General features: G+C 44.3%; 1 protein-coding gene across 1 annotated transcript; it reads right to left on the minus strand.

Annotated features, from left to right (window-relative positions):
- Nucleotides 1-267: 267 nt before the first annotated feature.
- VPS37B (VPS37B subunit of ESCRT-I) lies at nt 268-10661 on the minus strand. The gene is made up of 4 exons (XM_026719492.2): nt 10478-10661; nt 4590-4761; nt 2922-3004; nt 268-1757 (listed from the first exon to the last, which is right to left on the minus strand). The coding sequence occupies exons 1-4, from the start codon at nt 10580-10582 to the stop codon at nt 1302-1304; spliced, it is 816 nt and encodes a 271-aa protein (XP_026575277.1). The 5' UTR covers nt 10583-10661; the 3' UTR covers nt 268-1301.
- Between the last annotated feature and the right edge of the window lie 2316 nt (nt 10662-12977).

The raw sequence follows: 12977 nt of genomic DNA on the forward strand, positions 1-12977 counted from the left end.
GCTCGGAGGTGGAAGCTCCGGTGAATTAGGAAATGCTTTCGACTAGTTTTTCTGAATGTATCGATTTTTTCACGCAGGGCCATGTATCTAATTTCCGGTTTAAAAAAAATAATCCTTTTACTTTGATTTTTTTTTTTTTTGAAAGAAAAGCACATTTTCTGAAGCGTATAAAAGACTTGTTAGAAGAGGAAAGATGAGGGGGAAAAAAAGAGATTTTTTTTTTGTCCCAATCTGAAGTAGACACGAGGTTTTCAGCTATAGGATAACTTTGGTTTAGGATTAAGGAATGGGAAGAATAACTAATTGGCTAAGATAGAGGCAAGAATTAAGTCATGAGTATTTCTGGGTTCACATGTTTCCCAAGACACAAAAGCTAAGACTTTCTAGAACCCTGTTAGGAAAATATATCAGAGACACACCACCTGCACTGCAAGCCAAAAGTTGTGAACAGGTGTAGGATGAAGAGAGAGAGAGAGAGACATACAAGAAGCAGAAGGATAGTGTTTGCTCCAGTGGCATAAATTGCATATTCCTGACTTACCCTCAAGAGCAAGGATTTAAACCTCCATTTGCTATTTTTTACATCCTGAGGTTTTCACGGGTACAAATAAACTGATTCTCCCACCCTCGCCCACAGAAAATTGGCAGCCTGTTGCTCAAATGGATCGGATTATATTAGTGCGGAAACAAACCACACACACACACACCCCTCAGTGGCTAACACAAAAATTTGCTAACTCAGAACCACAAGCTCCCTAGTCCCTATACGTGTTTTGTGCCAACACAAGTCATTTTTATTGCCATTTCTGTTCGCAGAACATATACTCGAAGAGAAGCTACACCGTCCGGGGATTAGAACGAAGTTTTCGTTTTCTGGAGTTGCTTTTTTTTTTCCCTTCTCCCCCCACCCACTTTAATAAGGAATTTTTTTAAAAAACTGAAGAATTTCCTGGGATTTGTGGCCTTCGTGCCACAAATGATGGCTGAAATCTCCTCGGAAGAACAAGGCAAGTCTACCATGGAAGCGTTTCAACACTTCGACAGCTGGCTTGACGTCTTTGTAGGAAGGGCCGGACGGACACGCCGGTTCTCTCTTTAAATTAAAAAGTAGTAACAATCATCCTCCTCCTCCTCAGGATCAAAACTGGGTGTCTTTGCAGGATCCGTGGACAGTTTCCTTTGTGAGTGGAGCCCTCCTCCCACCCTGTTGATCCTCCTCACGGCTTCGGTTGGGTTGCCAGCTGTTGAGGATCTCGTGAAGGTCAGCACCAGTGGACAAGAGTCAAGACGGAATGGCGGCCTCATTCCATGATAAAACCGGGGTTGGGAGGAACGCGAGGCGGGGCCCTCTGAGGGGGTGTGGATGGATACATAGCTAGATAAGGATTCGGGTAGCCCGGCGACGGCCCTTGGCCTGGCGGTGGCGCCCCCGTCCTCGGGGGCAGTGGAGGATATGGGTACGGGTTATGGCCCATGGCCGCCATAAACGGCGTCGGGAAACGTCCCGCTAGGACCACGGACGACGGAGGGGGAGGGGGAGGGTTACGGCGAGGCATAACTGAAGGAGGCGTGTTGACCTCTGGAGTCTGAGGCACAGGCGGAGGGGGCATCGGGGGCCGCCGGGGTCCTTTCAGGACCACCTCTTGGAGTTTTTCTATTTTGACCCGCCGCAGGTGAGCTAATTTCCTTTGGCTCTGATATTCATCGATGAAGGTGTCCAGAGGAACGTCTCCGTCCAGAAACTTCTCGGCCATGTTCTGTTGGAAAGAGGGAATTGTGAGGAAAGGAGGGAGGGAGGGACACAGTCTGGAGAGACAGAGCCCGTTTCTCACGCCATCTTTCTCTCTCCCTCTCAATGCTAGAAGGTAAGCAGGAAGATAGGACTTAGCCTACAGCCGTGATGGCGAACCTATGGCACGCATGCCACAAGTGACACGCAGAGCCATTTGTGCTGGCATGCGAGCCGCAGGCAAATTTACCTCACTGCGCATGAGGGCACCTCATAGCTGATTTTTTTTTCAATTGGTTTGAGGCCTTTTCTGGCCTCCCAGAGGCTTGGAAAAAGCCTCTGCGAGGCTTTTCAGGCCGAATTATCATCACTTCCTGTAATACCGGAAGTGACGGAATGGGCCTATAATTCTGCCTGAAAAGCCTTGCAGAGGCTTTTTCCAAGCCTCTGGGAGGCCAAAGAAGGCCTCAAAGCAGCCGAAAAATCAGCTGCGAGGCACAGTGCAGGTAAGGGGGTGATGGTGGGATTGCGTGCACATGCGCAGGGGTCGTGGGGAAGGGGAGCATGCATTGCATTTTAGGTGCTGGCACGTGAGTGTGTGCGTGCTGGTGCGCGTGCAATTTTTGGCACAGGAGCCCAAAAGGCTTAGCCACCACTGGCCTACAGCAAGGTCTTCGAACTTGGCAGCTTTAAGGCTTGTGGACTTCAACTCCCAGAATTCCTGAGCTAACATGACTGGAGGAGGAGGCATTCTGGAAATTGGAAGTCCACAAGTCTAAAAGCTTTCAAGTTTGAAGACCCCTGGCCTACAGCAACCTCACCACTTACGAATCTTACCGTACAGGTAGCCCTTGGATTACGACCACAACTGAGCCCAAAATCTGCTGCTGCTAGACTGATGACATGTTTGATCCCTCCCTCCCTTGGGCTCGCCCTGACCATCTCCTACAATGGGTTGGTAGGGATCCACACACAAGAGGGAAGGCATAATTCAATTAGATTAAGATAGGCGGCTATAGAAATCGAAGGAATAAATAAATTCAAGTCAAACAGCAGCAAGAACAATATCCCAGCAAGCCCTAATAGCAAATGTTTTGTATAGTGTTTATTTATTTATAATTGAATTTATATGGCCGCCTAGTCACTCGTGGCGACTTGAGGCGGCTTACAGAATAAATTAATTAAGGCTTACCTCGGTGTCTTCTTCAATTTTGGCCCCTTCGGTCTGAAGAAGCGCGAGGAGGGTCTCCAGCGAAGCATTATTGGATTGTCTGTCTGCAAACCAGGAAGAGGGGGGTTTGGCGGATGGGACAACCATGAATTAAAGTCGAGTTCATAAACAAACAATTACCACAGAGTAAACACAATTTAAAAAGTACAAAACCCAGAAGAGAAGCCATGAATGTGAGTGCATTTTGGCTCAAAACTTGCAATGATTATGTGCTGGCATGGTTTTCATTCCTGACCAACTGAAAACCAGATTTTGTGCAATGGTTAAAAGTCTCGGCTAAAAACTGGGAGAATGGGATTTTACCCATTAGGCATACATTTTGCTTCATACTGTACTTGTTTAAACAGTAAATGCACAAAGGATGGGTGAGGCTGGACCAATAACAACATGCATATTTGTGGGAAAAGAAGCATTAACTCTGAGTTTAGAACATGGAAGCACAATGTTTTAGCTCTGTTTCAATACACTTGCAGGAGTTTGCAACCATGGCTGATTTTGCTCAGATTCTAATGATTATGTATCACCGAACATTAATCCTTGGATGGATGACTTATCCCAGGATTGTAAGCCAGACTGGACACAAGCAAAATGGATGTTCTGCACATTTTTAAAGAAAACTACATATAACAAGAAGGAACTTAGCTTGGGGATGCCTTCACTCTTTAGAGGGGTAGGAAGTCAGCCTCAAAGTTGGGGTGTCTTGATTCAAATATTAACTCAACCACAAACTCCCTAATGGACTTCTGGTATGCCTCACTCGTTTTCCATTCAAGTCCACTCCCTACTTTGCAAATATTTTGTACACAGCCCCAACTGCAAGGGGCTAAGCGGTATACCTGAAGGCCGAGAGGAACAAAAACAGCAAAAAACAGATCCAACCATACATATAGACCGAGATGAAGGCTTGTGTTCAGTTGATTAGAGCCAAAGTAGGATAGGAACAAAGCAGAGTTTAAACTCTTTTACACAATGCAGGGAGAAGCACGGGGGAAGCAAGGCCAGGCTACCTTAACGTCTGTGATGAGTACTGAAATAATACCAGCTGCTTGGAAACTTCTACCCCCCTGCTCTGTGTTTTTATTACAAGACAATATACTCCACAGAGCTTTTGAGGGCTGGGCAAGGAAACAGGGCAGGCTTCCAAATGGAGTGGCCATCTCCAGGGACTGGAGTCACCAGCATGCAGGATGTATCTGTTCTTATCAACACCTCATTTCCCCAAACATTTATTCTCACAACCGGCAGCTTAACAGTTAAGCTTCTCTATATGCAAACTACTAACCCATTGAGGCTACCAAACATCAACTGGCCCTAAGTTGCATTTTTAAAATGGATTTGTGTTAGTTTACTTCTCAATTAAAATATGCTTTGTATTGTGATGCCAGAGCCAACCACGGCACCAAGAATGATGTAATGGAGGCTAGGTTCCTCTTTAGATAAAAAGAGTAGATAAAAGATTTAAATATCTCCAGATTAACAAACAGTTGTTCAACTAATTAACTGGGTGCATCCTTAAATGGCTGATTCAACCCCATACTTTGCTACATATTTATATTATCTAATTATTTTGGAACCCATGCTGCTTATGGAAAAAAAAGGGGGATTGGATTCACTCCTCCGGAATATTACCTAGCTTGGTTTTCTTTATCTGATATGCTTCGAAGAGAACCTGTAGCTCTTGATACTTTTGGGTTAATGTGGCTTTCAGGGCATCTAATTTTGGCTGGTATAAGAGATTTCCTTCTGCTAGGCTGTGGTTACTGGCGAGAGTCATATCTTTGCTAAGCTGAACATTTTGCGCCTGCAAGAGAAAAAAAAAAGAGGCAGATGGTTAGGCAGAAAAAAATTAATTACAGAGGTGGGATATTTCTAAATTTCTCTGCTGTGAGCAAGCAGAGCAGTGAACCACTTTTTCTTCTCCGGTATCCATATTAATTAGCGGGAGGAAAAAGGGGGGGACGTGATCCGGATTGCCTGCCTGGCGCTCAAAGAAACCAGCAGACTGAAAACACAGCCAGAATGTAAATCAAGCCGTCACCCCCTCTCCCCGATTTATACATTTAATTTATGGAGGAGAAGAGAAAAGCGAAGAGAGGAGCTTGCGGGGAAGCCGAACAAGCTGGCTTGGCACCGTCTCATGGGAGACCTCATAACGAGACCCCGTAGATCAAAAGGGAAATTGTGTGATGTGAAATTGCCGTTCAGCAGGAGCAAACGGCAGGACTTTTGTTTCCCTCTGGTTTCCTTGATTATACTGATCTGATAAAGGCCCCTTTATTGAGAAGACAGCCTGCACAGAGGCTAGGAAGAGGCTTTTCCAAAACTGTGATGTGCATTCTCGTAAGAGGACGCAATTTATTTATTTTTTAAAAAAACAAGAGTTTACGATCTAAGAGGAATGGTGGGAGCGAGAAGGGAAGGCAAGGAACCAGCTCCTTTATAAAGGCCATATAACAACTTGGGGGAACAGCTGCTCCCCCACATTTTCCCGTGCATTGGCGACTTCCCCCCCCTCCTCTTCCTCCTCCAGACCCGAGAAACAGAACACCAAGTACCACAATGAATCACTTTCTTCCATTTTATATCAAACGCCCCCATCCCCCCAAGATATTAAAAGCCACACAAGGATGAGTCATGGGACCGTTTAGCGCCATCAAAAAAAATAGGCCAAAGAGCTACTTGAAAAGATTTTGGCTATCTTAGTCGGTCATTGTGGGAAAGAGGGCAGTGGGCCAATCCTGGACCGATTTAGGCAGCCTCTTTTCTTAATCCTGGGAATGACCGGTTTTAACTCTAACTCTCCACCGGCTTGCTACACAATCTTAATAAATTGCTCAGCTCACAATTTAAGAAGGACCGAGGCAAAGGGGTAAACCTTTTCTCCATATTCAATGATCAGTTCTCTTCTTAGGACTCATTGCATATCTCCCTCTGCTAAGTTAATTAAGTTTCTTAGTTATATTTAGCTCATATTAGACACAATCCCACTCACTGGCACATCTATTATGTGGTTCCTTTTTTAAAAAAAGAAACTGTCTAATGTACACTGGTATTAGCACTTAGGTTTGAGAGGCCAAAGTGAGAATTCTGAGAGCTGAAGTCCGCAACTTTCAAAGGTGCCAAGGTTGGACCTGCCCTGTTCTACATTTTAGCTTGATGCAATGCATTCACCTTTCACTGTTTCTTTTATTTTCCTAAACTAACAAGGACCGCTACTGTGTGGTGTATGTGGCATGCACACAGAGGTAGTAGATATCCCGATCTGGACTTTCAGAGATTTGCATTACCACCATGGATATTTTTCATAAGAACTCGTGCCGCTGTATTCTAAAGAAAGACCCCCTTCGTTTAGCCGAATTCATATTCTTTCCCAATTGCTTGGTGGTTCCTCCCCCTCCTTTCTTAGAGACCCCTTCCCCACCCCCTTTTGTGCATTTAATCATCCTTATGATGCCATGATGACAGAGGAAGCTATTTGTAAAAAAACAAAACAGGTTTTTCTTAATTGACTGACCGCTAGAACAGAAAAACAGCCTGTAGTTACTGGCATAGTTAATTAGTAGTCTTAAAACCTAATTTCATATTGGCAGAAGAGGACATGACCACATTCACTGGGAGGCTGGAAAACAGTGTAAAGGAGCCAAGAAATCTATCTATTAGATTGTCTGTTTACTCTTGTAGGATTTCGTGGGAATACAAGGCATTGCCTGTGAAATCCTATCAACCGGTGTAGTCCTGAACCTTTTAAACCTCTCCTCACTTGATTTCATGCCATACTGACCGGGCTATGTTTCTGAGTGTCCTATATTGTAAATGTTAACAATTTATACTGTCGTATTATAGCACGGCAACCCGCCCAAGTGCATTTCGAAGACCTTTGGTTGAGAAAGATTTCTTTTGGCAGATCATTTAACATAATTTAAATGGCAAAAGAACACTGGGGAAAAAAAAGTTTATCAGGCACAAAAAAACAAACAAACAAACCCCAAAAGCAATAACTTATTTCAGGAACAGAGAGCAAAAGCATGCGAAAAGTGAGTTTTGACGGCAAGAGATTTTCTTCGCTTTCCTCTAATGGAGGAAAATGACTTTCAAGGAGTAAGCAAATTTTCATTTAGTTTGAAAATGTTGAAATCGAGTGATCGAAAGCATGAAAAATTAACGCAGGGTAGCCCAATGATTAATTTATTCCAGGCTCTTGTCTCTAATTACAGGCCAATTACTTAAGAAAGTAGTAAACCTGACAACTGAAGAGAAGTACAGGGATCGATGAAAGTCAGAGTTTACTCAACCAAAGGCTTCTTCCGACTCACTCCAGCCCTGCTCAAATGCACATGCATTAAACAAACACCAGCGATCCAATTGCCATCAAGATCTGAGAGGCACAATGGGAAATAGAGGTAAAATTTTTCAAGATTACTTCTACCTCTTTAACCCCTGGGTCTCCCACACAGCAACTGTTAACATTGAAAATGTAACTATTAACGTTGAAAATAACTTAAAAGGACATCACAGTCAAGAAGAGTCGATTTCCCGCTTGATTATATATACTTTTCTACATCCTCAGATTATTTAAAAAGGCAGGATAAGGGTTAGAGCTCATTTGCAGCATAACACAAGGCCTGCAGGTAAAATACTGGGACCTACTGCACCTGATTGGTTTTTTTAAACAATTATGGGCGTACCAGATGTCCCTCCACATAAGTATATCCCCCACAAAATAGAGGATTTGTTTTATCAAATGAGGATATCTGGCTGTAAAAGGAGCAAAGGAGGCTGCCCGTTATTAAAGGCTTCATTTTTTTTTTTTTTGCTTGAATTACAAACCACAAACGGATATTAGTTTCATTCTGTTGCAGCCTTTCCTCGCAGCCTTGAATACAAGGAAAGCATTATTCAAAAGTCTCTCACAACCTTAAAGCCACTGCATGGGAGTAATTCTAGAGTTTACAAAATGCCTTTCAGACTTGAAGCTCAGCTGTTCCTAGCGCTGTTTGGCGGCTTTTTAGATTTTCTACTAGCTGGTTACCAAGGAGTGACTAGGAACTAAAGATTCCGCCCCCCCCCCCGCCCCCCCCTTTCACTGTATGAATTCCAGACAACAAAAGGCCACAGAGCTAAGCAGGAAAGATTTGTAAAGACACAGAAGTCCTTTCTTCGACTGGTAGCTAGAGAAAAGTTCCCAGATGCAAAATTATTCAAGGATTAAAGCAGCCCAAATCTCACATAGCTAAAAGAAAGTGCAACAATAACAGGATAAGGTGCGAAGTCGCAAGTTTGCAAGTGTGGGTTCGACTAATTAGCACAAAGGCATACGGTTGCTAAATTCAGAAACTGCTATTCATCTGCAACAAATTGGAGGAGGAGGAACTACTACTCGGGCCTTTCTTTTCATGCTCCAGTTGTTCCTTACTCAAGGAAGTGAGCGGAATAGCGTTCAAAATTATCCTGGAATGCACCTTAGCCCACAGGCGATATGTAACAAAAGTTCCGATCCTAGAGAAAACTGGAAACCAGGTTCGAATTAGGCAGAAGGAGTATGCGCCACAGTTTTTTACCTTTTGCGTCGAGTACAATTAGGATTAGTCATTGTTGGGCAGCCTGATGGGCAGATCGGAAGCTGGGATCTGATTTCACTGAAAGCTGTTTCTTCCCCATTCCAGCCATCACCGGAGCCCAGAAACAGGGCAGATGGGATACGAACTACACTTATCATGGAAGCAGTACGAAATTTACAATGAATTCAAGCCATTCCCCTGGGATTTGAGCCACCAGATGGCTGTCCTGCTCAAGGATGCTTTTCAACAGTCTAAAAGCACCGCATAAGGAGATCCCAGCTCCCTTTCAGACATTACTCATGTCTATAGGGCAAGAAATTACAACCTAAACGCAGAAACAAAAGCAACTCACTTAAGTGAAGCCAATTAAACCGTTGGGGAACCTAAACGCCAGGCCTTATCTTTTGGTTCAGTAATTCCTACACGATTAGAAAGCCAACGTAGGAGGCTGCCAACCTTCCTCGCCTCTCTCAACCTCACACCACCTATTCCCACAATAACCACAAGGTTGTGAATCGAAGCACCATCGCCTAAAAAAAACAGAGTCCGATTTCAGGGTCAAAATCAATCCCACCATCCTCACCGGCGTTTCAAAGCAAGCTACCCACTAACCAACAAGCAAATCATTGTTTATTTTCCCATCCATGGCATTCTCAATCACAGCCATGACTGTTTCCCTACAAATCGCAACAAAGTATTACAACCAAAGACAACCTGTTGATCTATATCCACTTTGTGTTTCCCTACATCTTGACGGCTGCTTCCTGCACAGCTCCCTCCCCCCAAATAAGGGTACAACCCACGTCCCCCACCCCCCACCCCAAGAACGACAAACACCTCGGCTTTTTGAGCACACCACTTCCTCATCGAAAGGGGAAACAGCTAATGCTGGCGTTAAGCAAGAAAGCAAGCCAGGCTATTATTAGACCGAATACCGAGGACAAAATAAGCAAGTGAAACTTTTGTGCCTTCAAGAACTTTTCTTTGCATGAAGGAGCTGCAGGACCCCAAGCTAGGTTTGGCCACAAGGAGAGCCCTGTTAATGCATGGTTAAGCAGCCCCCTCCCCAATTTAGGAATCCGGGGCCGCTTTTCCAAAGCCAAAAGCCTGAAAAGGGGACACCCCCCTATCCAAGGACTTCCAGATTTGAAAACTCAATTTGGACCCCCGTTTTGCTAGGAAGCCTTGGAGTGTGGGCTGCGGGGAATCCTCAGCATTCGCACCCCTCCAATTCCCAGTGAGATGCCGAAACAGCTGTTGAAGTCTGTTGAAAAGGATCTTTCTTCACACACACCCGCCCCCCAAAAGGCAGCCACTGCCTGGATGCCTGAGAATCTCCGCAGACAGCTGCTGTGAAAAAGTCCCATTTGGACCAGATGCAAAAATTAAAAAAATAAAATTAAAAATAAGCCAGCCAAGGACTGGGAGACCCCCCATGGACGCCAATGGGGCTGACTGGTTTCAGGCCCATAGTCATAGAAAAAGAAAAGAAAAAAAGACACCGAAACACCGTTTCCTAGGAAACCAAGTCGCCTCCCTCTTCAGCCCCCCCTCCTCCCTTCAGAGCCCCCAACTCCTAACTTGAGACCCCCATCCCCACCTCCCCAATTCTCCCTCTGGGGGTCCCCCTTCCCCCAATTCTCCTGCTCGGAAAGCCAGTCACCCCTCTTCAGCTCTCCCCTTCCTTCAGAGCCCCCATAACTCCTGAGACCCCCATCCCCACCCCCACCCTCCCCTTTGGGGCCTCCCACCCTCTCAAATTCTCCCTCTGGGGGTCCCCTTCCCCCACCTCCCCTCGGAAAGCAAGTCACCCCTCTTCAGCTCCCCCTTCCTTCAGAGCCCCCCACCAACTCCTAACTTGAGACCCCCTCCCCACCCCCATTCTCCCCCTTGGGACTCCCCTCTCCTTTCCTTCCTTGCTTCCCTGGGGGTCCCGTCCCCCCCGGCCGCCCGCCCTACCTCCTCCATCTCCAGGGCCATGTTCTGGAGCTGCTCCTCATCTTCCAGGAGCTCGTGGAGTTGGTGAAGGCTGAGGGCCTCCAACCGCCTGGCGTCCACCGCCATGTCGGGGCGAGGAACCGAGGAGGAGGAGGAGGAGGACGAGAAAAAGGCGTCCGCTCCACTCGCCGCCCTCCGCAGCTCTGCGCTGGCAGCGGCGGCGGCAGCGGAGGAGGCTGTGCCCGCCCCCTCCCGCCGCTCCACCGGAAGTGCTGCTGCCGCTCTTCCCGGCCCCCTCCCTCCGCCCTCTCGCCACCAGGTAGGAAAGGAGGAGGGAGGGGAGGGGAGGGGTGGGGGGAGCAGCCGTCATCGCGCCTCTCACGCTCCCCCCTCCCCTCCCCGAAAGTCAAAAATGGCGGGAAACGCTCTGAGGGCTAACTGAGAAGCGCTTTGCCCGCCTGCTTTAAACTTAAATCATGATTAAAATAAACTTTTCTTTTTCCCCCCATGTATTTTGTTTATTTAGGCTTGCTTGCCTGGGTGTAGCGATTGTCCCTGGTTTCTTATCCAGTCCCTCCCTTCGCTGATTGTGGCAGTACAGCCCCCCTCAAGAAGAGGCAACAAACAAACAAACAATCAAATAAATAAACAAACAAATAAACAAACAAATAAAAATTATGAATAAAATTATGCAAATAAATAAATACGTTATTCACAGCACTATTGTGAATAGGAGAAAGTCATTTTATTCCCATCCCAGATGCACGAAGGACCATGTTTTTCTGGGGGTGGGGGAGAAATATTAAATTTATTTGCTGTCTGGCCATCTACATCATTATTACATAATTAAGAGTAAAAAAATATTAACCATCTACTTGAAAAAGCCAAATTTTTAAAAAGATGCATAACATCTTTGTTCTTGGACAATGAGGGAATAACTAACTGGAAGAAAAGTCTAATGCAATTTTTTTTTCTTTTTTCCTCTGGCAACAACCACCAAAAAAAAAAAAAAAAAAACCCATAGGAAAATGGATAGTTTGCAATCAGAAAACTAATTTAATCCCAGCGCCAACAATGGGGAAAGTGGCAGCTGGGATCGGACAGATAATTCCTGATATAATAGAAGATGAATTTGCATTTGCAATTCCCTGCGTCAATCTTTCTTTCCGCCTTGAATTCATTTTCACCCTGTTCCTATTGTCTGCTTGGATCATTGACCAGCTTGCGTGAAATCTTTGTGGCGGATGCTTCTTTTAAAAATATAACAAAAAACATGCAGAGTTTTTTTTTAATTGCATACATGCGTAGAACAGAAAATTTGCTTGGATGACTAGGGTACCATTTAGCATTGTACATGCAACATTTTTGCGGAAATGTTAGCAATGTTAAAATGAGGCTTTTCCATCTCCAGGAAAATAAGAGGATCAACCTTATAATAAAATGCAATTTGATGATTTACGTTTGGCAGTTGCACAACTGATTTGAGAATCAAGTCATTTTTTTATGAGAAGTTGACCGTTGCACTCATATGCTCCTGAACATTAAATGTGTTGGCTAAATATTCAGCTTTTTCAACATTTTACCAATGGAAGCTCCATTTAAAAAATCTGGACTGCATATGATCATTTATCAGCTTTATTTCTCATTTTTCCCTATGACTTAATGATTGGAAATTTAATATTTTAATGGTGTAACTTGAGATGAATGTTTAAACTCATATTTAGTACATAAGTTATATGCTTTTGAAAGTTACTTTTGATACAAATACTTAAACGTATTTTTGAACTTGCATAATTGAATCCTTGTTAAGGCAAGTCTTTCGAATCTTGAAGAAATAGCCCCAATGTATTTTGCTAACTTATGTACTTTTAAGATAAGGCAATAGACAAGAAAGATACTCCCTAGGATACCTCCAGTAGACAATCACCCATGAAAATCAATACAATAATCAGAATGCTTGAAAACTTTGATTTTTGTTGTTACAATCTGTAGGTCTCCTAATTGAAGCATTCATCTGCATTCTCATAGGGGAAAATGTATTTTTTTAACCTTAAAAGAGACCTGCATTTTTAAGTTCAGATGTGGTCTTTGCTCTTTCCAAGCTAAAATTCTAAACAACTTCAAGGACAAGGTTTAAATGGTAACCCAGCATTGCACAACTCAAGGTGTGTCTTCTCCATTGCTGGGGAAACCTTGCTAAGCTGAATATGTCAACAATGCGGACATGTCAACAATAGCCCAGCTGATCGGGCTTTATTTCAGACAGGATTTCCTGGTTTGAAGTTTGGCATTTTGCAGGTCAAAGAAAAATCCATTCCTTTCCCTCTTCCTAAGGTTTTTATAATTAGTGCAATCTAAATATAGGAGGAAAACAATCCAAGAGTTAACATTGTTGTCGAACAATTTGGTAACAATTCGACATTTCTTCCAGCTTCCTTAGTAAGGGAGGAAGATTTCAGCTTGCAATTTTTCTTCTGCAAGATGAAAAATTCTTCCTTGGAGCGATTTTTCTCTATCCCAA

This window comes from Pseudonaja textilis, chromosome 15, assembly GCF_049901715.1.
Source record: "Pseudonaja textilis isolate UNSWEBS1 chromosome 15, rPseTex1.2, whole genome shotgun sequence".
In the NCBI taxonomy this organism is placed as follows: domain Eukaryota; kingdom Metazoa; phylum Chordata; class Lepidosauria; order Squamata; family Elapidae; genus Pseudonaja; species Pseudonaja textilis.

Coding starts and splice junctions, on each gene's coding strand:
- VPS37B (XM_026719492.2), bottom strand. CDS start 10,582: ATGGCGGTGGACGCCAGGCGGTTGGAGGCCCTCAGCCTTCACCAACTC. Junction 3,005..4,589: donor GATAAAGAAAACCAAGCTAG/GTAATATTCCGG, acceptor CCTGGTTTGCAG/ACAGACAATCCAATAATGCT. Junction 1,758..2,921: donor AAATTGAAGAAGACACCGAG/GTAAGCCTTAAT, acceptor TCTTTCCAACAG/AACATGGCCGAGAAGTTTCT.